Here is a 22929-nt window from a genome sequence, read left to right as displayed (position 1 = left end):
CTCCCTGTGAGAGCCGACCTCACTGTTTCACTTCAAAGAGCCGGATGACAGAGCCAGATCGTTCGAGAGCGACACATAACTAGTTTACGCCCCCTTCCACGTCGACCTGCATACTCGCCATATTTTCAAGCCGGAGAGCATCGCGCGATCCTTCGGCTTTTCAGTGAAACGGGACAATTAGAGCTCCACAAAAGTCATTAAGAGAGACTTTCGACTTTTTGAAGGAAGAAGCCCATTTAAGTTTACGTTTTGGCCCTAAACTTTGCCACCATGAACGTGTTCCGCCTGACAGGAGACCTTTCCCACTTGGCAGCCATCATCATCCTGCTCCTGAAGATATGGAAAAGCAGGTCGTGTGCGGGTGAGTTTAAACCATATTTGCTCCATCTATTAGATCCTACAAGTAGCGGATCGGTCAGGTGCATGTGAAAAATGATCAGCTACTTGATTCGCTTGTTGCTAGCTGCTAACTAAGCTAGCGACCCCCATTCATTCATGTGAGGAACTGAATAGCACGCACGACGCGCACAACTGCTAACAACATCACTACTCAAGACCGAACATTAACTTTAATCTTTGTTTTAAAGGCGTTCATGTTCATGCACTTTATGTCTTGATTAATTGGCGTTGAACTCAGTAAATAAACCAACCTGCTAACCCGCGATTACTACGCGGCTCTTTTCCTATTTTATATTTAGTCAAATGCATCTATAAGTCTAGACTTTATAATATAGCATCTTGTTTTTTTTTCTGGAAGAACTTTTGCCGCTTATAAATAAAATGTATTTTTATTACACAAGCCTATCGTTTGTGCTTCGATGTTCGATTTCTTTGGTCTGGCGTCTGACGTGGCGTTCTCCAAGGCGCTACGGAAGTCGCTCGCAGGGTAACCCAACATGCCACCTTGCGCTGTATGTTGTCAATAAACTAGCGACGTCGATTCCTAATCCGTCACTAAAGTTCACAACAATGTGGCAATTTTGTTGCACCATAACAGATAATTACTTTTCAGAATGGGCTTCTGATTTTGGACCTGACAATTGAAAAGCTTTTGTCTAGTTGTTGCGAGTCACAGCGAATTGACAATCTTTCAAATTCACCGTTTTCGTAGATATTTTAAAAAAGAGAATCTAAAGTAGAACATACATATATATATATATATCGTCGGACATACTGCACAATTGCCCAAGTCGTCTTTTAATATTAAATATACACTTTTTATAACTCGCATTGTTATTTTTTAAAATGGGTCATTTCCCTTTCGCTGACTTGCCGTTTTGGCGTTTTTGTTTATCTATCGATTTAGCTACCTATACACATAATGACTTTTTTCTCGTGTTCAGTTATTGAAAAATGACCCAGGCAATTCATTATGACACGTGGCAGACGATAAATTAAACGCAGTGGGTTTATTTATTATGATATTCCTTTTTGGAAGGTGGGCGTCTTAACAGCATCCCTCTTCTGGTACCACTGAACATTTTTGGCTTAAACTTTGCTTTATGCGAGTCCTTTTTAAAACTTAGCAACACCATGTTACGCACCAACACCAGAGACACATTCAGGCATGAACCCTCACCCTTGCTTCATTTCAAGACCCACATAAGGATGCACTGAGCAGTCTGAGCTGTGATCATTATTACATCCCAATTCAATGAGCAGCATCATTAAGTGTTCATTTTTTTAAATGAGTTTTCCAATCGCTGCAGTTAACTTATGTTACAATGTACATGATAGTCAACATCATTATGCTTGTTTGCAAAGGTATCTCTGGAAAGAGTCAAATCCTCTTTGCGATTGTGTTCACAACACGCTACTTGGACCTGCTCACATCCTTCATCTCGCTCTACAACACGTGCATGAAGGTATGGCGCACAAACAACGTGTTTCATATTGTTTGTAGAAAATGAGTGAGTACTGCTGAAAACAATGACAAATATTTTTTCCCCCTGCTTTTGAGCGATTGAGCCGAAGGAACATGCACCAAAACTAATTATACGATTTGCCTCTCCAGGTGATCTACATTGGCTGTGCGTACGCCACAGTCTACCTGATCTATGTCAAGTTCCGAGCCACCTATGACGGCAATCACGATAGCTTCAGGGTGGAGTTCCTGGTGGTCCCGGTCGGTGGTTTGTCTGTGCTCATCAATCATGACTTTTCCCCCCTTGAGGTATGTGCACTTATTTTGTATATGAATATAACAGCTCATCTGTAGAATAAATTGTGCATTTGGGGGAGTCAGCATAACACCATTTTCCCCTCCAACAATGAAAATTTGAGAATAATGAATCGCATGTGTGAGAGTGATACACATGGAACACGTGTTTCTCATGGGTATGATGTCTGTATTTTCAGATACTGTGGACGTTCTCCATCTACCTGGAGTCGGTGGCCATCCTACCGCAGCTCTTCATGATCAGCAAGACGGGCGAGGCAGAGACCATCACCACCCACTACCTGTTCTGCCTGGGCCTATACCGAGCCCTCTACCTCTTCAACTGGATCTGGCGCTTCTACTTTGAGGGCTTCTTCGACATGATCGCCATCGTCGCCGGTGTGGTCCAGACGGTCCTCTACTGCGACTTCTTCTACCTTTATGTCACCAAAGGTTTGTGTTCCTGCCCTCACTGCCTCCATTGTTAACAAGTTCATCACTGACAAAAAAAGTCATTTGGAAAATAATGACAATAATTTCCTCATGCCTTATATTTTTGGGAACAAAGAGCATATTGTGGAAAAAATATAATCAGCGCTCATAAAATTTCACGATGATTTCTTGGGAGGGGGATTTTTTTTACATAATTAGTGTCGCGATTTTTAGAAACACATTTTCAACCTCTTAAAATAATGGCCTTGTTTGTGTTTTTAGCCCCTTTTTTAATATAATTATTTTTTGCCTTCACATCTCATGATGATTTGTCACTGCTGCTAAAATCAACTCCATCTTCAGGTAAGCATGTGTTGAAATCTATCCCTGAAATTAAAATCTGATTAAATATGATAAAGTTAGCATCTGGGTTAACATTTTGTGTCAGAGTGGAATCGTTTTTCCCCACAGCTAATGACTTCAATGGGAAACTCCCACAATTGAGTTCAATACAATAAATACAATACTATATATATATAAAATATAAATATATATATATATATATATATATATATATATATATATATTATATATATATATATATATATATATATATCAAATATTACACACACACACAAATATATTATAATATAAATAACAATACAAATAAATGTATGTTCTATCTCATTAATGTGATTCTTCAAAATGTAAATTTCGGTGAAGTAATGAGTCATTATTTTAAGATCCGCCCCGACTAAGTTTACATGATATGGCCATTTTTCGCCGCCATCTTTCTGCTAAGGATACCCAAATTCAATGAAATGATTGCGTCTCTTGGTCGAAAAAACGGAAGTCGTTTGGGCTTCCATTTTGATTGCACCTCTACAGTAATTGGCGATATAAACGGACCCAACAAATGTTTCTCAGAGGCAAGTGCGTCTGCATCCAAATGCAAGCACCCCCAGTTTAGGGTAGTGCATTCTATCAGTTGCCGCTAGAGGTCACTAAATTCCACATTATGTTTTAAGGATCATTTATCAATTTAGTGAAGGAGACCAAGTCCTCGAAATCTTGTCAGAGTTCCTTTCGTGACAAATCCAGGCTGTCAGCATGTCGATGTTCTTGTGTAGTCAAATTCTAGGCACAGTTTGGCCTGTGTTCTTCTGAAAAGCCTCCAACCGCAAACCCACAGATGCCAAAAAAGCAAACCTATGTGCAAGAGGCATAATTGATGAAAAAGGAGAATTGGCATGTCCAAATCCAATCGCGTCCAACTGAGGGGCTTGTGTTTCTGTCGTGCCCGTGATGTCAAGAAAGAATTTTGCTGCGTCATATCATAGATATGTGACCTTTCCCACCAAAATCCTTCTCACATAGAAAATAGACATACTGTAACTGTAATTCTTTGCCCCTAGCACCAGAAAAAGGAAAATACCATACAAAAATAAAGTTATAGAAACATCGAAAAGGGTCTTTCTGTTAAAAAAGTTATACTTCAAAGTGAAGAAAAGTCTAAACGGATACGAAATAGTCATGAAAAATAAGTTGACATTTCAAATGTAAATCCAAAAAGGTAGTCGTCATAAGAATAAAAACACCTTTATTTGTCCGACAATGGTCATGATGTTACGGAAAGAATGTCATTTCCGACTTTGAATTTTGAACTCACAATCACAGAGTACACAAAAAACAACAATTATTCACATATTCACAAATGTGCATCTCATCTTCGATCAAGCTAACATTCGTTTGGAAAATCAAATCATCATGCCCTATTGAAATGAATGGAAATTCCATGAATTCGTTCCGGCGCCCCCTCGCGCCATCCAAAAAATGAAACAAGAAATTTTAAAATGTGTTAACTCATTCCCTGCCATTCACGAATTTATTCGTGAATTGAAAATGACGTAGAGCGCCATTTCGGAATTAGTTCAGGTTTTTAATTTAAAACAGATTCTTATTTTACAGACAGTGTATTGTCGGTGTTCAAATACCTGACATGTTTCGGCGTTGACTTCCGCCTTCGTCAGAGTGTCACGGATGTTGTGACGCGCATTATTCTGCTGGTGTTGCTATGAGTCATGCCATGTCAGGTATTTGAACACCGACAATACACTGTATGTAAAGATAAGAATCTGTTTTAAATTAGATATCAAGTAGACAGGATGAACTTATACAATTTTTATTCAGGTTTTGTTTTTTCTTCTTTGGGTGCTGATAAAGTGCTGGCAATGGCCTTTGGCATGGCCTCTGGCAATGTTTTTTTTCTTTCCACAAGGGAGAAGCATTTCCCTTTTTTCCATGTTAGCGCTTTGCTCCAGCTTCAGCTGTTGTTAACGCGCCATATAAAACAATATGTATGTATTGCATTGTATTTTGGACAGCTGCCCTCATTTCAAGCTCATATATAACTCCAGACCCATATAATTTAGGAATTAACTCTTTTGTTCTCATGAAAGAAGACAGTTTAAGGTTTCTAACGCTGCATCGAATGTTTATGTAGTCCTAAAACTCAATATTCCGTGGGTCGCGGAATTCGAGTCCCAATGACAAAATCCCTGGCACTGGGATGGACATATTTTTGCACATCGTCTGGCAGTGAATGAGTTAATGTGATACTTTTTTTGGGGTGACATTGGGGCTTTGATACTTCACCATTTTTTCAAAATGCTTCTTTGAATAATTCAACTCCTGCTTGCATACCTTGTGTCTTTCATCCAGTGTTGAAAGGCAAGAAACTGAGCCTTCCGGCGTAAAGACCCATGCGGAGTCCCCGTCAGCGGACGTGATGCGCCGGCGCCAAAACCACCTCACTGCGTGGCGATTCGACCAATACGAGGGGGAGGGGACAAAGCAAAACAAACACTTGAGAGTCTCCTTGGTGACCGACCAGCAGCCAGCGGCGTACTGCAAACAACGCTGAAGCTGAACAAACGTCGTTCCAACAAGTTCACCATCACATTTTTGTGTTTAAAGTTCTTGCCTTAAACTTCGTTTTCTCTCTTGGCCCAGCAGGAGAAAGGGCTTTTTCTCTCTCCCTCTCTGTCCTCTCTCTCTCTCTCTCTCTCTCTCTCTCTCTCTCTCTCTCTCTCTCTCTCTCTCTCTCTCTCTCTCTCTCTCTCTCTCTCTCTCTCTCTCTCTCTCTCTCTCTCTCTCTCTCTCTCTCTCTCTCTCTCTCTCTCTCTCTCTCTCTCTCTCTCTCTCTCTCTCTCTCTCTCTCTCTCTCTCTCTCTCTCTCTCTCTCTCTCTCTCTCTCTCTCAATAGACACGTGAGGTGTATACACTTTATTTTTTGCCATGTCGATGTTTTTTAAACAAAACTCACAAAGAGGGCGACTCTCCAAAAGATAATGCACAAATGTACAGTCTTACTAAAGCAAAAACAAAAAAAAAGTGTGAGTGCCTCATTGTCAGCCACATCCTCCGGCTCACTGAATTTTACTCCCCCCCCCCCTTTTTTTTTAATGCATGTTAGTTCATACATTTCTCCTCTGATTATTTTAAATCCCAACAAATAGGCTTGCAATTGAAGGGAAAGTCCAAATCTTTTTATGAGAACAGAGTTAAAAGTTGGCTAAATGTGTGTTGTTTTCATTGTTGCCGCTTTTCTTGTCTGAATTGCGATCGTGGTGTTTGAAAGTGTCAAATTATTTCATCGCTCTGATGGACAGCTGAGGAGAAACGCTGTCAAAATGGGATCGAAATTTCGTTGGTTACTCCAGGGTTGGGATGCTTTTTGAATTATTCTTTTTGATTTATTTTTTTTGCATGATATCACCTCCATTAAAATTTTATGAGAATCGCCACTGACTTTTCGGATGGATTTATTAATGCCACAAATACACTCTCCCTTACTTAGGAACATTTGAGTTACGAACAACATTAATGACGAACATTTTTGTAGTAACATATGTAGTATTCTCTACAGTTGTACATGTACACATCTTGTAGAGCATGTATTTTTATATATACTGTATATCTATGTAAATATAAATTTGTATATATACACATGTTTATACATCTACTCATGTACAGTAAAGTCTCGTTATATCGATATCGGATATATCGATAGTCCCGGTTATATCGATACTATTTCTATGCACGCACGGAGAAAATTACATGCAAACAGGGTCGGATATATCGATAGTCCCGGTTATATCGATATTTTTTCGGACTCCCTTGAATATCGATATAATGAGACTTTACTGTATTTATATATATGCGAATTGGGCATTTTCAGAAAGTCCCGCCCCCAGTTCGTGACGTTACGCCAAGACATCTTGCATTGCTGGAGAATCAAAACAATGGCTTCAGATTCGGAGAATATGCTTTCTTGTTACACATCCAGTTATGAATGTGATTCAAACAGTTCTGAAGAGGAAAGCATACATGTTTGCAATCGATTAAAGAATTTATTCCGTGCCATTTTGAGGCAACATTGGGGGTAAATGTCACACCCAAAAAGAGGCAGAAGAAAATGGCGACCTCTTGTAGACATGACAGTGTATTGCATTTCCACAGGCTGATAAATTCCTTACATGGAGCTTGGACGCCCTCTTCTGGCGCAACACGAGGTTTCCAGACCAAACAAGAATTGACATGATGGAAGGACTGCTACAATGTGTCCTTTTTTTCGGTCAGGGGCGTTCCTTCAGTAACGTCACGTACAGACTCGTCACCAACTGAAAAACAAGACTTCCGGAATATTCAGCACGAGTCTTAAAACGTAAAATATAGCTATATGCGGTGGAATCTTTGTAAAATACGCTCAGTAGGAGTCATTTGAAGCCATTTTACAAATTATGGACACAACTTGTCCGGAGACGTCGGTTGTCCTTTAAGGTGGCCGTTGATGTTGAAACAGGTAAACACCCCCTTTTAAATAAACCCGACGAGTAACAAAGATGAGTATCGTACACTTCAGATTGAATGGACCGAAGGATTTGCCTTTGTGGAGAGAAAAGGTTCTGCCGTGATTCTAATTTGCAATGAAACAATACCATCGATGAAGTGGTATGAAGGTACTTTGACAAGCCCCATGCCAGCGTTAGCATCAATATACTTCTGCGAGAGACAGCAGAAAGCAAGTGTGGAAGCTTATGAGCCGCGTGTAGGCTAGCTAGGAGTCACTTCGCGTATGGACTTGGCAAGTTGACTTTCATTCCGATCGTTTGGCTGGATTTTTACCGATCATGATGAACGGAAAACCATTTATGTTAATGGTGAGTACTATCACAAAGTTAATTTAAATAATACATTCTGACATTTTTTTGAAAAGTAAAAGGAACGCTGACGGACAGATGGTGGTTGACTTTGCTAAGAGAATGGGACTGGCTATTGTGAATACTTTCTTTCAGAAGAGACAGGAACATAGGGTGACCTATAAGAGTGGAAGCAGAAGTACACAGGTAGACTACATTTTGTGTCAACGGCGCCATCTAAAGGAAATCAGTGACTGCAAGGTAGTGGTTGGTGAGAGTGTAGCCAGACAGCATAGGTTGGTGGTGTGTAGGATGACACTGACAGTGAGGAAGATAAAGAAACCAAAGGCTGAAGTGAAGACAAGATGGTGGACGTTGAAAAAGGAAGAGTGTTGCATGACATTTAGGAAGGAGGTAAGACAAGCACTGGGTGGGCAAGAGGTCCTTCCAGATGACTGGCAAACTACAGCAAACATATTCAGAGAAACAGGTCGGGAAGTACTTGGTGTATCGAGTGGAAGAAAGGTAGATAAGGAGACTTGGTGGTGGTATGGGGAGGTGCAGGAGTGTATACAGAGAAAGAGGTTAGCAAAGAAGAAGTGGGACACTGAGAGGACGGACGAGAGTAGACAGCAGTACAAGGAGATGCAGCGCACGGTTAAAGTAAAGGTGGCAAAGGCCAAACAAGAGGCCTATGATGACTTGTATGCTCGGCTGGACAGCAAGGAAGGTGAGACAGAGAGACAAAGATGGTAAGGACCTGCAGCAGGTTCGGGTGATTAAGGATAGAGATGGCAATGTATTAACAGGTGCCAGTAGTGTGATTACAAGATGGAAAGAGTACTTTGAAGAATTGATGAATGAGGAAAATGAGAAGGAACAAAGAGTAGAAGACGTGACTGTTATGGACCAAGACGTAGCAAACATTAGCAAGGATGAAGTGAGGAGGGCGCTGAAGATGATGAAGGGGGGAAAGGCACTCGGGCCTGATGATTTACCAATCGAGGTATGGAAGTGTCTTGGAGAGGTGGCGGTGGTGTTCCTGACTGGATTATTCAACAAGATCCTAGATGGTGAACAGATGCCTGAAGAATGGAGACGAAATGTACTCATGCTCATTTTTAAGAACAAAGGAGATGTGCAGAGTTGTACTAACTACAGAGGAATAAAGTTAATGAGCCATACAATGAAACTCTGGGAAAGAGTAGTTGAAGCTAGACTAAGAGCAGAAGTGAACATTTGTGAGCAGCAGTATGGCTTCATGCCAAAAAAAGAGTATGACAGATGCAGTGTTTGCTTTAAGAATGCTGATAGAGAAGTACAGGGAAAGTCAGAAGGAATTGCATTGTGTCTTTGTAGATCTGGAGAAAGCGTACGACAGGGTGCCCAGAGAAGAGCTGTGGTATTGCATGAGGAAGTCTGGAGTGACAGAAAAGTATGTCAAAGCGGTGCAAGACATGTATCATGACTGTAAGACAGTTGTGAGGTGTGCTGTCGGTGTGACGGAGGAATTCAAGGTGGAGGTGGGACTCCACCAGGGGTCAGCTCTAAGCCCCTTTTTATTTGCTATAGTGACGGACAGGCTGACAGACGATGTTAGACAAGAATCTCCTTGGACCATGATGTTTGCAGATGACATTGTGATCTGTAGCGAGAACGGGGAACAGGTGGCGGAGAAACTAGAGATGTGGAGATATGCCCTGGAAAGGAGGATCAGTCGCAGCAAGACGGAATATATGTGTGTGAATGAGAGGGATCCAAGTGCAAGCGTGATGCTACAGGGAGAAGAGATAAAGAAGGTGGAGGATTCTAAGTACTTGGGGTCAACTGTCCAGAGCAATGGAGAGTGTAGAAAAGAGGTGAAGAAGCGTGTCCAGGCAGGCTGGAGCGGCTGGAGAAAAATGTCTGGTGTGATGTGTGATAGGAGGGTTTCAGCTAGGATGAAAGGAAAAGTGTATAAATCAGTGGTGAGACCAGCCATGATGTTTGGACTGGAGACAGTGCCACTGAAGAAAAGACAGGAAGCAGAGCTGGAGGTAGCAGAGCTGAAGATGTTGAGGTTTTCTTTGGGATTGACCAGGTTGGATAGGATCAGGAATGAGTACATTAGAGTGACAACTCATATTAGAGGCTTTGGAGAGAAAGTCAGAGAGGCCAGACTGAGATGGTTTGGACATGTCCAGAGGAGAGAGAGTGACTATATCGGGAGAAGAATGCTGAGACTTGAACTGCCAGGCAGGAGACCGAGAGAAAGACCGAAGAGGAGGTTTATGGATGTGGTCAAAGAGAACACGAAGGTAGCTGGTGTGAGAGAAGAGGATGCACAAAACTGGGATAGATGGAGGACCTTGATTCACTGTGGCGACCCCTGAAGGGAAGAGCCGAAAGGAAAAGAAGAAGACATTTTCTTGAAAAGTGGCTGCATGTTTTAGTGCGTGCGCGTGTTATGTGTGCGCGTGTTTGTGTGTGTGTGTGTGTGTGTGTGTTTGTGCGTGTGCGTGTGTGTGTGTGACTCTCACTGAAAAACATTTCTAAATATTTTACGTTGATGGTTTTCTGTTAAGAAAGTTAGATTGTATCCTCATTTTGTGAAATGCTGTAATACTGAGCTGATCTGAAAACCCAGACACTACGCGACATCATGTGATTTGACAGCGATCAAAGCCAGTGTCTACGTGTGTGTGACTTCTCGTACGACGATGAGCGCAGCGGTTGCTCTCTGTGCTCCGGCAAATAAATATCCTACTTGTATGATCTAGTGAGGTCTTTCAGAAGCCTAATAAGAGAGCCCAAGAGTCATGTATAAAAGACAGGGGTGCACGCGAAAGTGCAGTCACAGAGATTAGGCCAAATGAACATAACCTCACACAACAAAGTGACACAAATGATGAACCTGAAAATAGAAGGTATCCTACGAGGGAAAGAAAGAAACCTAGTCACTTTGATGATTTTGTGATTGAGTATAGCGATAACGATGGGGCACACACACCACAGTGGACTACTGTTACAGAGCTGTGTGTGGTGTTCCGCAAACATATGCCGAGGCAATGAGATCAAATTATTCTCAAGAATGGGCAAAAGCCATGGATGAGGAAATTCAGTAATTAAATGACAACAACACATTTACTGTGACAACTCTACCAGCGGGCAAGAAAACAGTGGGGGGCAAATGGGTATCTGCTATCAAACGTGATGGAGATGTCAGAGACAAATACAAAGCACGATTTGTTGCAAAGGGCAAGAGCCAGGTGGAAACCAGACTATGGAGAGACGTTTTCACCAACAGCCAATCTAACAGGTATAAGAGTGGTGCGGGTGGTGATGAAACGGGAACAAGGTCTTACATAATAATAATAATAATACATTAGGTTTACATGATGATTTAACTGATAATTGGTACAAGCAAAACCCAGCTGATTATTGTATATATGCCAAAGAGTCAAGAAGTGACAAGGTGGTCAAAATCATATGGGACGGTGATTTCATTGATGACTACCAATCCGCAAAAACAATTGTGTTTATACCCAATGTTTTTGGAAGGTGAAATGTGTAAGACAGAGTTCACATTGTTCTATTTATCTTGGTTTACATTACAGCAAACTGAGTATAAGTGGGGGTGTTAAGAAAGTTAGATTGTATCCTCATTTGGTGAAATGCTGTAATACTGAGCTGATCTGGCAACCCAGACACTACGCGACATCACGTGATTTGACAGCGATCAAAGCCAGTGTCTATGTGTGTGTGACTTCTCGTACGACGATGAGCGCAGCGGTCGCTCTCTGCGCTCCGGCAAATAAATATCCTACTTGTATGCTCTAAACAAGAGGACCATCTCGACTCTTTATTCTCCCAAAAGATCTCAACACTTTCTTAGTCAAAAAGTTTCACGACCCGTGCACGAATACAAAAATAAATAATTGTTGGGGGGCAAAAAAGCAATTCAGGGTTCTCATTAAGAATTTATTAAAAACATCATTCAGGGTGGTGACATTATTATGTTGTGTTCTGCATCATATCATCTTCGTTGTCCTTCACACGCTCTTTCTCCATCTATGGACACAAACAGCAAAGGAAGACATTCTTTTTTTGAGACAAAATACACATACTAGTACTCATTTGAGTTCTTGCCAATACACTGGCTCCACAAAGGCATCGCTTCATGCAACTGTGATCGAATTAGTTTTTTCCATCAAGATAAAAGCCAAACTAGGCCAAAGCTGCAATTGTGGCTTGAACATCAAACAGTGCTGAGAAGCGTTGGGTTTCTCCCTCCCTCTTATTCCCTCCCCGTCCCAATTTGACTTAAGTTTTCATGTGTTGTACCTTTGCTCGGTGTGGGTAAGAGTAGTTGAGGATGCTGGAGATGGCAAAGTAAAAGGCAGCCGTCACAGATGACGCCACAATGGAGAAAAAGGCCAAACCTATCAGGGCGCACAGCAGAGTCAAGGCGCCAACAAACAGCAGGAAGCCTAAACAGAAATGACATTCACAAAGACAAATGTTAAAATATTGATTAATAACAACAGCAATGACAAAATGCTACATTAATAACACCCCCAACCCTCATGCTGCCCTGTGGCCCCCCATAAAAAGCATGAATAAAAATCTAGAAGGAATGATATTTGGGAAAAAAGGACTGCTTCCAGAGAATATTTTGATTCTTCATAAATATAGTCAACAGAAATGTTTTACATTGCAAAAATAAAACCTAGATGAAGATTCACACATTTAATTTTGATCAAAATAAGAAATTTACCAATTGTAAATGTATTAAAAATTAAGATTAATTTGAAATAGTGTTAAAATTGGACCAAAGTGAAATAAAAGAATTAAATAAATAAAAATGAAATTCCCAAAATAAAATTAATTTAATAAATCACAAATGCAACAAAAATAAGGAATTAAACGGGAAAGACAATTTCAAAAGTGGTCCAAAAAAATCACATCAAATTTGACAGACAGACAGACAGACAATAGATAAAACATGAAAAATCACTGTTACCTTCAAAGAAAAGAAAGCCGATAGCTGACATAATGATGGTGACCACAGCAAAAAGCACAAAGAGTCCAACAGGAACAGCGGCCGAGGCGCAGAAGAAGATGACGGTCAGCGCCACCAACGGGTGGCCGCTCAGGTGCTGCGCTGCCCTCGACTTCATCAGCAGGCTCACCTGGTGGTTGGGTTCAAATGTCAATGCCAAGTTTGTACATTCTCCCCATGCTTGCTTGAGTGGGTTTTCTCCGTATACTCCGGTTTTCTCCCACAGTCCAAATACATTCAAGGCAGGTTCATGGAACACTCTAAATTGTCCCTTAGTGCGATTGTAAGCACAAATGGGTTTTCTTTGGTGTGCCGTGTGACTGCCTGGCAACAGGTTGAGGGTGTCCCCCCTTTAGTGCCCAAAGATGGCTGGGAACGGCTCCAGCATTCCCGCGACCGGAGTGGGGGTATGCACATTAGGAAATGGATACATCGTTATTCTGAGATGAGTGAACGCTGGCGCGTGTGGCTGCCGCTGCTCACCTACAGAAATAACTTATCCTGTCACTGTAAAGCACAGGTGTCAAAGTCAAGGCCCGCCACATCATTTTTTTCAGCCCGCGAAAGCAAATCAAACTTGTTAAATTCCATGTGATTGCTAAAATCTGAGCCAAAATTTCATATTTTTGGATGTCGACCACAATAAAAGTCATTATTCTTGACTTCAGATTTGAAAACGAGTTATTCATTAATTTGCTGTGTGCTCTATATGTAATATTTGAAGGGATTTAAACATTCTAATGAGTTCCCCAAATTTATAATGGCCCTCGAGAGGAAACCATAACTACAATGTGGCCCGCGGCAAAAAATGACTTTGACACCCCTGCTGTAAAGTGACCTTGAGAGTTTTGAAAGGTGCTTATAAATGAAATGTATTATTATTATTATTATTATTATTATTATTATTATTTATACATTCAGTGTTTTAGTTAGAACTAATGCGGTTTGGACAATATTGTTGTCCTAAAACTGCAGTTTGATGGCGCCGTGAGAGTGGCTGTCTTTCCAGCAGCTCCTGTGTTTTGTTTTCTACTTCTTTTTCTCCTTTCCTCTTCCTTTCATAACTTTGCTGCTGTGAAATGTAAGCCCCCCACACACACACAAGTCACATTATCCTATGAAGCGATTACTTGAATCCAGTTTTGGGCCACTCTACCACATTGTGTGACTTAAGAACTGATGGTATATGTTTGAGTGTGTGTGTGTGTGTGTGTGTGTGTGTGTGTGTGTGTGTGTGTGTGTGTGTGTGTGTGTGTGTGCGTGCGTGTGTGTGTGTGTGTGTGTATGTGTGTGTGTGTGTGCTCGCGCGTGTGTGCGTGTGAGTGTTTACTTCTTACCTTGGGGTTATTGTAGACTTGGTTGGACACTGAGCTCAAGCTTTCCCACATCGCACTGCCGCTTGGCTGCATCGCGACGCACAAAGGCAACCTGTCAATTCCCAACGCCAAACTTTCAATGCTGCCTGTCACCACTGGGGGGAGGGGAGGCTAATTCAAGGTTACAACAAGTTTATAATGACCAATTGAACGTAGTTGAACGAAGTTTTCACGTACACAACTCAGGTTAAAAAAAACAACTTCCTTTAGCATGACATGTTGTGCCAAAGGAATGTTGAGCACCAAAGAAGGAGCACACCACTCCTCTTATGCTTTCTTCTTCTTCCTCCGCCCTCTCCTTCCCCCTCCTCCGGCTTCTTTTCATTGCAGTCGAAAAGGTCTTTGCTGCCGTCTGCTGGATGCTGCTGGAACAGCTTCAAACGGTTTTCGCCGGCGCGTCGCCAACAGGCTACGGGGATGATGGTATTTCTTAGGAATTGAAGTCTTTCAATGCCAACGTCTGTGGTCAGTTTTAGCCAAACTAATATTCCACGGATGTTTGTGTAACTTGAAGCATGGATTTCTGTCGTAGCCAAGAAGTAGCTCGAAGTTACTGCCCCCTGTTGTATGGCAGGTGTATTGTAACAACAAAAAAAGTCTCTCTCTCTCTCTCTCTCTCTCTCTCTCTCTCTCTCTCTCTCTCTCTCTCTCTCTCTCTCTCTCTCTCTCTCTCTCTCTCTCTCTCTCTCTCTCTCTCTCTCTCTCTCTCTCTCTCTCTCTCTCTCTCTCTCTCTCTCTCTGCCTCTCTCTCTGCCTCTCTCTGTGTCTCTCCCACTCTCATACTATATCTCTCTCACTCTCTCTCTCTGTCTCTCTCTCTCTCTCTCTCTCTCTCCCCCTCTCTCACTCTCTCTCACTCTCTCTCACTCTCTCACTCACTCACACTGTCCCTCTCTCATTCTCACTCTCTCTCATTTTCACTCTCTCTCACTCTCACTCTCTCACTCCCCGCCTTTCTCCCTCCCTCTCGCTCGCTCTCTCTCTCTCTCTCTCTCTCTCTCTCTCTCTCTCTCTCTCTCTCTCTCTCTCTCTCTCAAACTGTACTGTAAAATAAAGTCATTTTATTTACCTTTGTGATGGTCATTGATGGCTTGATGGAATGGCGTTGGAGGTCGGAGGTCAGAGGGAATTGCTGTTTGGAAAGAAAGGCACATTATGTGAGGGCTGTAAGCAAAGAAATAAACTGTACTGTAAAATAAAGTTTTATTTACCTTTGTGATGGTCGTTGATGGCTTATGGAAGTCCATAAGGACTGTTGGTAACTCAACCTCTGGTGTGGCTTCTCTTCTTCTTTGGACACTCCTCATTTTTGCTGATTAAAAACATCTTAATTGACACCTGTTGCTTTCTGATTTCTAAGGTCTTACGAAGCTGAGGCATCACATTATCGTTCATCATGTTGATGATTCTCATAGCCAGTCTTTTCTGGATGGAACTGTTCGATAAAAGCCTGCACAGCATTCCACTTTGCCAACATTGCCTTGATGAGCTCACTTGATGATGCAGCCATCTCCTCCTCCTCGCCCTCAGATGTTCTCGAACCATCCGTTGCTGGCTTTAAAATCCTCAATAAGCGCCGAACTTCCAAGTTGCTGCATGGCGATATTGGAGTGAATTACCGGTGCTTTCTCGCATATAACTGCTTTACTCACTCTGTCGCCGGATAACTGCTTTTCGTTAATCCAAATTAACAGAAGTTTTTCAACTTCTTCGAATGCCCGAGACCGTCGCTTTGAGAGCACGGAAACACCTTTTGCAACAGACGCACCTTTGATGGCTTCTCTGTTGCGGAGAATGGTAGCAATTGTTGACTTAGTATAGCCGTACTGGGCCACTAAATCACAAAAACGCGAGGTTGCCATTGGCCTGTGGTATACCAAGGTACTTGTAGCTGTTTTCAATGTCAAGTATTGTTCCTTCAGTGAGTGAGACCCCTTCAGTGTGGACTACCTTGCCCCTCTTAGTCACCATCCGACTACATTTCTCCAGCCCGAATGACATTCCGATATCACTGCTGTAGATCCTGGTTGTGTGGATCAGGGAGTCTATGCCCCTTTCGCTCTTAGCATACAGCTTTATGTCATCCATGTAGAGGAGGTGACTGATCGTAGCTCCATTTCTGAGCCGGTATCCATAGCCTGTCTTGGCGATTATCTGGCTGAGGGGGTTCAGTCCTATGCAGAACAGCAGTGGGGAGAGTGCATCACCTTGGTATATGCCACATTTGATGGACACTTGCGTTAGTGGCTTGCCATTGGCTTCAAGTGTGGTTTTCCACATCCTCATCGAATTTGCAATGAAGGCTCTCAGGGTCCTGTTGACCTGATACAACTCTAAGCATTCGGTGATCCATGTGTGTGGCATCGAGTCATATGCTTTCTTGTAATCAATCCAGGCTGTGCACTGGTTGGTATGTCGGGACCTGCAGTCTTGTGCGACTGTTCTGTCAACCAGCAGCTGATGTTTGGCACCTCTAGTATCTCTACTAATGCCTTTCTGTGCTTTGCTCATGTATTGATCCATGTGTCCACTTATCTTAGCCGCAATTATGCCTGACATGAGCTTCCATGTTGTGGAGAGACAGGTTATTGGCCGATAGTTGGAAGGAACTGCACCCTTTGAGGAATCCTTCATGATCAAGATTGTTCTCCCTTCGGTTAGCCATCCTGGGTGAGTCCCATCCATCAGCAACTAGTTCATTTGTGCTGCTAGGCGCTCGTGGAGAGCTGTGAGCTTCTTTAGCCAGTAGGTGTGGACCAGGTGCCGTCCAGTTTTTCATACCTGAGACAGCACAGAGGCACTCATCCTGGCTGCTCAAGAGCAGGCCCTGACCACCAGAGCCATAGAGGCAGGGATATACCACACCAGGCAAGACCCAAGGTGTAGGTTGTGCAAAGAGGGACCCGAGACAATCCAACACATAACTGCAGGGTGTAAGATGCTGGCAGGGAAAGCCTATACATGGAGCGCTATAACCAGGTGGCTGGCATAGTCTACCGAAACATCTGTGCGGAGTATGGACTGGAAACCCCAAGGTCAAAATGGGAAACACCTCCCAAGGTAGTAGAGAATGACAGAGCGAAGATCCTGTGGGACTTCCAGATACAGACTGACAAGATGGTAATGGCCAACCAACCGGATATCGTGGTCATAGTTAAAGGGCAAAGGAAAGCCGTTGTCGTGGATGTAGCTGTCCCGAGTGATGGAATCATCAGAAAGAAGGAACATGAGAAAATCGAGAAATACCAAGGGCTCAGAGAGGAGCTGGAGAGAGCCTGGAAGGTAAAGGTGACAGTCGTGTATGTGGTGGTCGGAGCACTCGGGGCAGTGACCCCCAAACTAGACGAGTGGTTGCAACAGATCCCGCGAACAACATCATCGGTCCATAAAAGCGCACTGCTAGGAACAGCACGGATACTGCGCAGAACCCTCAAGCTTCCTGGCCTCTGGTCGAGGACCCGAGCTAAAAAAATGGGGGAAGACAACACCCATATATATATATATATATATATATATATATATATATATATATATATATATATATATATATATATATATATATACAGTAAAGTCTCGTTATATCGATATTCAAGGGAGTCCGAAAAAATATCGATATAACCGGGACTATCGATATATCCGACCCTGTTTGCATGTAATTTTCTCCATGCGTGCATAGAAATAGTATCGATATAACCGGGACTATCGATATATCCGATATCGATATAACGAGACTTTACTGTATATATATATATATATATATATATATATATATATATATATATATATATATATATATATATATATATATATATATATATATATATAGCACAGTTCAAAAAAGGTCAGTCAGTGAGACATTTTAGGGATTTTTATGCCCACCAGCCCTCTCTCACTCCATGGCACAACAATCCGTCAAACCCCTTTACTGGGGCATGATTTGATGAAAATGGAACGTTCCTATAATGCGTGTCTATCGCACGTGCACACCCACAAACGCACGCACACGCCCAGGCACTTCCACCTGCATCGGCAAGATAAATGAGATTTTTCTGGGAGCGTATTGACGGAACAATGTGTCAAGCGGCACGTGCGGAGCAGCTCAACAGTTTGCGCCCCCTACATGTGATGGATGGCTTGTCAGCCGATTCCAATTTGCACGGGCTGATTGCAAGAATCCAATCAGCGTGACAGGAAATGTATGCGGATGTCATCAAATAGCCAGCAATCTCTGCGCACTTTTCTTCTGAGATCGTATCATGTGTTGCTTTATTGACGAACGACCCCAACTCCTTATTTATGAGAAAAATAAAAGGCAGTTTTTCTGACTCAATGGTCAACCTGTCTCGTGTCCCTCTCTGCTCTATTTGAAAATGCCTAGAATGGTTGAAATTAGAGTCGGGCCGCGGGGGAACAATTCACTTCACATTGTCAGTAGTGATCATTTTGATCCGTCAAAGTAGAGAGGAGGGATTTCACTTGCAACGTTTGCAGCTCAAGCTGAGTGGAGCTGTAAAGGCCAATGATGGGGGGAGCTAACACGGACACACGCTTGTGAAAACACTTTGGTCAGAAAGAATCTAGTACAAGTCAAAAAATGCATCACGACATGCAAATCAATAAGACCATGTTGGGTTGGGTATTTTATACAAAATAACTCAATTGTTAAAAGAAAGAAACTTGGTTAAAATTGACCTAAGAAGTATATGGGTCCATTTTTGCATCCAAACTGGGTTAATAACAGACCGAGGTTGTTCCACACTTTGAAATTTACACCTTTCGTACTGGGTAAAAAACAAAAAGCAAACAAGCAGCAAAAATTGAACCGATCCATTACTTGGAACAATTTTACCCAACATTGGCCGATTGAGTCAATTTTACCCAACATTGGCTTGTTATTTATGATGCAATCCAGAAAGTTGGGTCAAAATGACTTAAATGTTCTGAACATTAAACTTTCAATTGCCAGCAGCAGATTTTTTTTCACTCTGCATATAAAATATTTGAGGCGTTCTTGAATAATGAAACAGAATGAAATTTGTGCAGGTCACAGAGTTTAGAATGAGGAAGGGAAGCAAATGAAGCATTTTATTATCGCTGACAGTATTTATTTTTCATTTTTAGGCTGATGCAGATTTATTGGCGAAGTGCTCTCGAAAAGGAAGTAGAAGAGTTGCGTTTCTTTGTCACCAAGGACGTACAAGTCTGACCTTTTGGGCTGCAGGATGAGGACGCCCGTGTGAAGAGGTTTGATGCGTCGACATGTGAAGCTCTTGTCCCCACTCAAGTGGCAGTCGTCATCTTGTTTTTGCCCCCTATCATGTCCCTGAAATCACACTTGTCACTTTTTAATATTCTCCGTGTTGTCTTTTACTTTTAACGTGACAAATTAGTGTTGATTATACTTGGCCACCACGTGTATTGCTGGGCCAACGGTGAGTATCGATTAGGCTACAATGGTGATCAAAGGCGGCAAGGGGTGTGGCATCACTTTGAGCCCCCTCCCGAAAAAAAATACAAACCCTTCATCAAGCATTGAATTATGAGCTTTTTTATTTGGGTGTTAGTATGATTGGATGTGCCTAATTCCAGACAGTCAAATTTCTATCACATGTTGCATTAAGATGTGGGGACTGAGGGGGGAGTTGGTTGAGTTCAAATCTTGTATTTGATCAAAAGCAGCGCAAGCCAGAGAGAAGATGAATGACACTGGCCCATTGATCAATATACCTAACTTGGGTATCCATATTATTGATTTTTGGGGGATCGACTAACCACACCCTATACCTAACCAATGGCATTTGTTTTGACACTCATACCCTCTCTAAGAATGTGCCCGAGCATTCTCTGATGCCAACAATTTATGTTAGAGTAAAGCGAGCTCACTTGAAGCTAGCATTTGCAAGATTTATAGCCTGCTGGTTTTTTTTCTATCCCCTTTATTGCCGTACACCTTGTAAAATACTTCGCAGTCATAAACACCCGCATAAAGTGCAACAGTGGATCAAATGGGTGACTAGCTGGAGCCCGGTCTTGTCAGAAGTTGGCTGTTGAGCGCTGATAGTGGGATGCCTGACAGACTCCTTACGTCAATGGTGTCAAACTGAAGGCCCAGAGGCCAAATCTGCCCCGCCACATCAATTTATTCGGCCAATGAAAGCAAATCAAGCATGTCAATTGTCATGATCCTTGCTAATTTCCGAACCAAAATTTCAAATTGTCCCATGTAAACCACAATTACAGTCACTATCTTTGAATTTTTGCAGCACTTGGTGGGCATTACTGGTAGTGTTTTTGACTGGTTTAGGTCATACCTTTCTGACAGAACGTTTTGTGTTCGCCTTGGCTGCTCTGAGTCACGTACTGGCCCTCTCTCATGCGATGTTCTACAGGGCTCAATTTTGGGGCCTATGTTGGTCTCACTATACCTGCTCCGTGCTCCCATTGGGTTCCATCCAAAGGAAACATGGTGTTTCCTTCCACTGCTATGCAGATGACTGCCAGATCTATGTCCCACTGAGCAAAAGAGACACTTTCTCATTAAGCACTTTTATCCTGCCTGGAGGAAATGAAAACCTGGATAGCACAAAACTTCTTGAATTTCAATGAAAAGAAGACTGAAGTGATAATGTTTGGTCCTTATTTTCTTTTCTTTTTAGCTTTTCCCTTTAGGGGTCGCCACAGTAAATCAGCTTCCTCCACCGAACCCGTTTTTTTGCATTCTCTTCTCTCACACCAGCTACCTTCATGTCCTCTTTTACAACATAAGCATAAACCTCCTCTTTGGTCTTCCTCTCAGTCTCCTGCCTGGCAGTTCAAGGCTCAGCATCCTTCTCCCGATATAGTCACTCTCTCTCCTCTGGACATGTCCAAACCATCTCAGTCTGGCCTCTCTGACTTCCTCTCTAAAGCCTCTAATATGAGTTGTCCCTTTGATATACTCATTCCTGATCCTATCCAACTTAGTCACTCCCAAAGAAAACCTCAACATCTTCATCTCTGCTTCCTGTCCTTTCTTCAGTGGCACTGTCTCCAGTCCAAACATCATGGCTGGTCTCACCACCATTTTATAGTTTTCTTTTCATCCTAGCTGAAACCTTTCTATCACACATCACACCTGACATTTTTCTCCAGCCGCTCCAGCCTGCATGGTCACACTTCTTCACCTCTTTTCCACACTCTCCATTGCTCTGTACAGTTGACCCCAAGTACTTAAAATCCTCCACCTTCTTTATCGCGTCTCCCTGTAGCATCGCTCCTGTACTTGAAGACCTGTCATTCACACATATATATTCCGTCTTGCTGCGACTGATCTTCATTCCTCTCCTTTCCAGTGCATAACTCCACTTCTCGAGTTTCTCCCTCACCTGTTCCCTGCTCTCGCTACAGATCACAATATCATCTGCAAACATCATGTTCCAATGAGATTCTTGTCTAACATCGTCTGTCAGCCTGTACATTACCATAGTGAATAAGAAGGGGGTCAGAGCTGTTTGGTCTAATCTGAAGTCAACATTCTCAAACCTGGGTTTTAAAACTGGACAGTGACTTTAAACTCGACCGACAAATCGGTGCTGTTGTTAAATCCAGCTTCTTTCATCTTAGGCAGCTGGCTAAAATAAAATCTCTCCTTTCTCATGAGCACCTTGAAGCAATAATTCATGCCTTTGTCACATCTCGGTTCGATAACTGTAATGCGATTTACTTTGGAGTCAGCCAATCCTCCATGAAGCGTCTCCAGCTGGTCCAGAATGCTTCTGTTCGCCTCTTGACTGGTACTCGTAAGAGGGAGAGCATAACTCCTACTCTGACACCCCTTCACTGGCTCCCTAAACATTTTGGAGTTATTTTCCAGATCTCATTATTTGTTGTCTTCAAATCTTAAAATGGCCTCGCTCCTCCTTACCTCTCCAACCTCATCCACCTCGACACACCTTCCCGACATCTCAGGTGTGTTGACCAGATATTATTTGATGTGCCAAAAACTAAATGGAGGCTCAAGAGAGGAAGGATCCTCTTCTGTTGCTGGTCCCATTCTCTGGAATGACCTGCCACTGAACATTCGGCAAGCCCCCTTACTTCATGTCTTTAAAACCTGTCTCAAAATTCATTTGTACTCTTTGGCATTCGACTCAGCATGATTCCGACTTGATCTTGGTTTTGCTCCCTGATGATTTCTACTATCTTTGTGACTGCTTTATTTCCTGTATACGATAGCTGTCCATTTTAAGCACTTTGTTACAGCTTCAGCTGTTGTTAAAGGACAACCGACGCCTCCGGACAAGTTGTGTCCATAATTTGTAAAATTTCAAATGACTTCTACTGAATGTATTTTACAAAGATTCCACGGCATATAGCTATACATGTGTATTTTACGTTTTAAGACTCGCGCTGAATATTCAGGAAGTCTTGTTTTTGAGTTGGTGACGTTTCCTGATGTCACGTCATGGAAGGAACGCCCCTGACCGAGAAAAGGACACACAATGCATTTTTCGGTACTCTGTTTGGTCTGAAAACTTTGTGTTGATCCGTGTTGATGGCGAAATTAGAAGGAAAACACATAAATAACGCAATGGTGAATCGTTATGTGTTGCACCGAGACAACTATTTATATTCGCTGACACAAATTCCCAGCAGACAAATCAGCCCATTTCCAACAGAGCTTGGGTGCCATCTTCTGCATTTTCTGGGTGCTACATTTCTGTCCAGATGCCTCAAATTGAC

At 42.4% G+C, this 22929-nt stretch overlaps 2 protein-coding genes across 2 annotated transcripts; one reads left to right on the top strand and one right to left on the bottom strand.

Annotated features, from left to right (window-relative positions):
• Positions 1–95: 95 nt before the first annotated feature.
• Positions 96–6396, top strand: LOC148885842 (ER lumen protein-retaining receptor 2). The gene is made up of 5 exons (XM_089019285.1): positions 96–361; positions 1765–1865; positions 2015–2173; positions 2359–2611; positions 5312–6396. The coding sequence occupies exons 1-5, from the start codon at positions 271–273 to the stop codon at positions 5344–5346; spliced, it is 639 nt and encodes a 212-aa protein (XP_088875411.1). The 5' UTR covers positions 96–270; the 3' UTR covers positions 5347–6396.
• A 5334-nt stretch (positions 6397–11730) lies between these two features.
• LOC148885841 (lipid droplet assembly factor 1-like) lies at positions 11731–14501 on the bottom strand. The gene is made up of 4 exons (XM_089018992.1): positions 14170–14501; positions 12794–12962; positions 12115–12260; positions 11731–11841 (listed from the first exon to the last, which is right to left on the bottom strand). The coding sequence occupies exons 1-4, from the start codon at positions 14239–14241 to the stop codon at positions 11785–11787; spliced, it is 444 nt and encodes a 147-aa protein (XP_088875118.1). The 5' UTR covers positions 14242–14501; the 3' UTR covers positions 11731–11784.
• Positions 14502–22929: the final 8428 nt, after the last annotated feature.

This window comes from Hippocampus bargibanti, linkage group LG17 (assembly GCF_051943395.1).
Source record: "Hippocampus bargibanti isolate YZ-2025 linkage group LG17, ASM5194339v1, whole genome shotgun sequence".
Classification (NCBI taxonomy): Eukaryota; Metazoa; Chordata; class Actinopteri; order Syngnathiformes; family Syngnathidae; genus Hippocampus; species Hippocampus bargibanti.
Note: the sequence above shows the minus strand (reverse complement) of the source record. Positions and strands in the feature narration are given on the sequence as shown.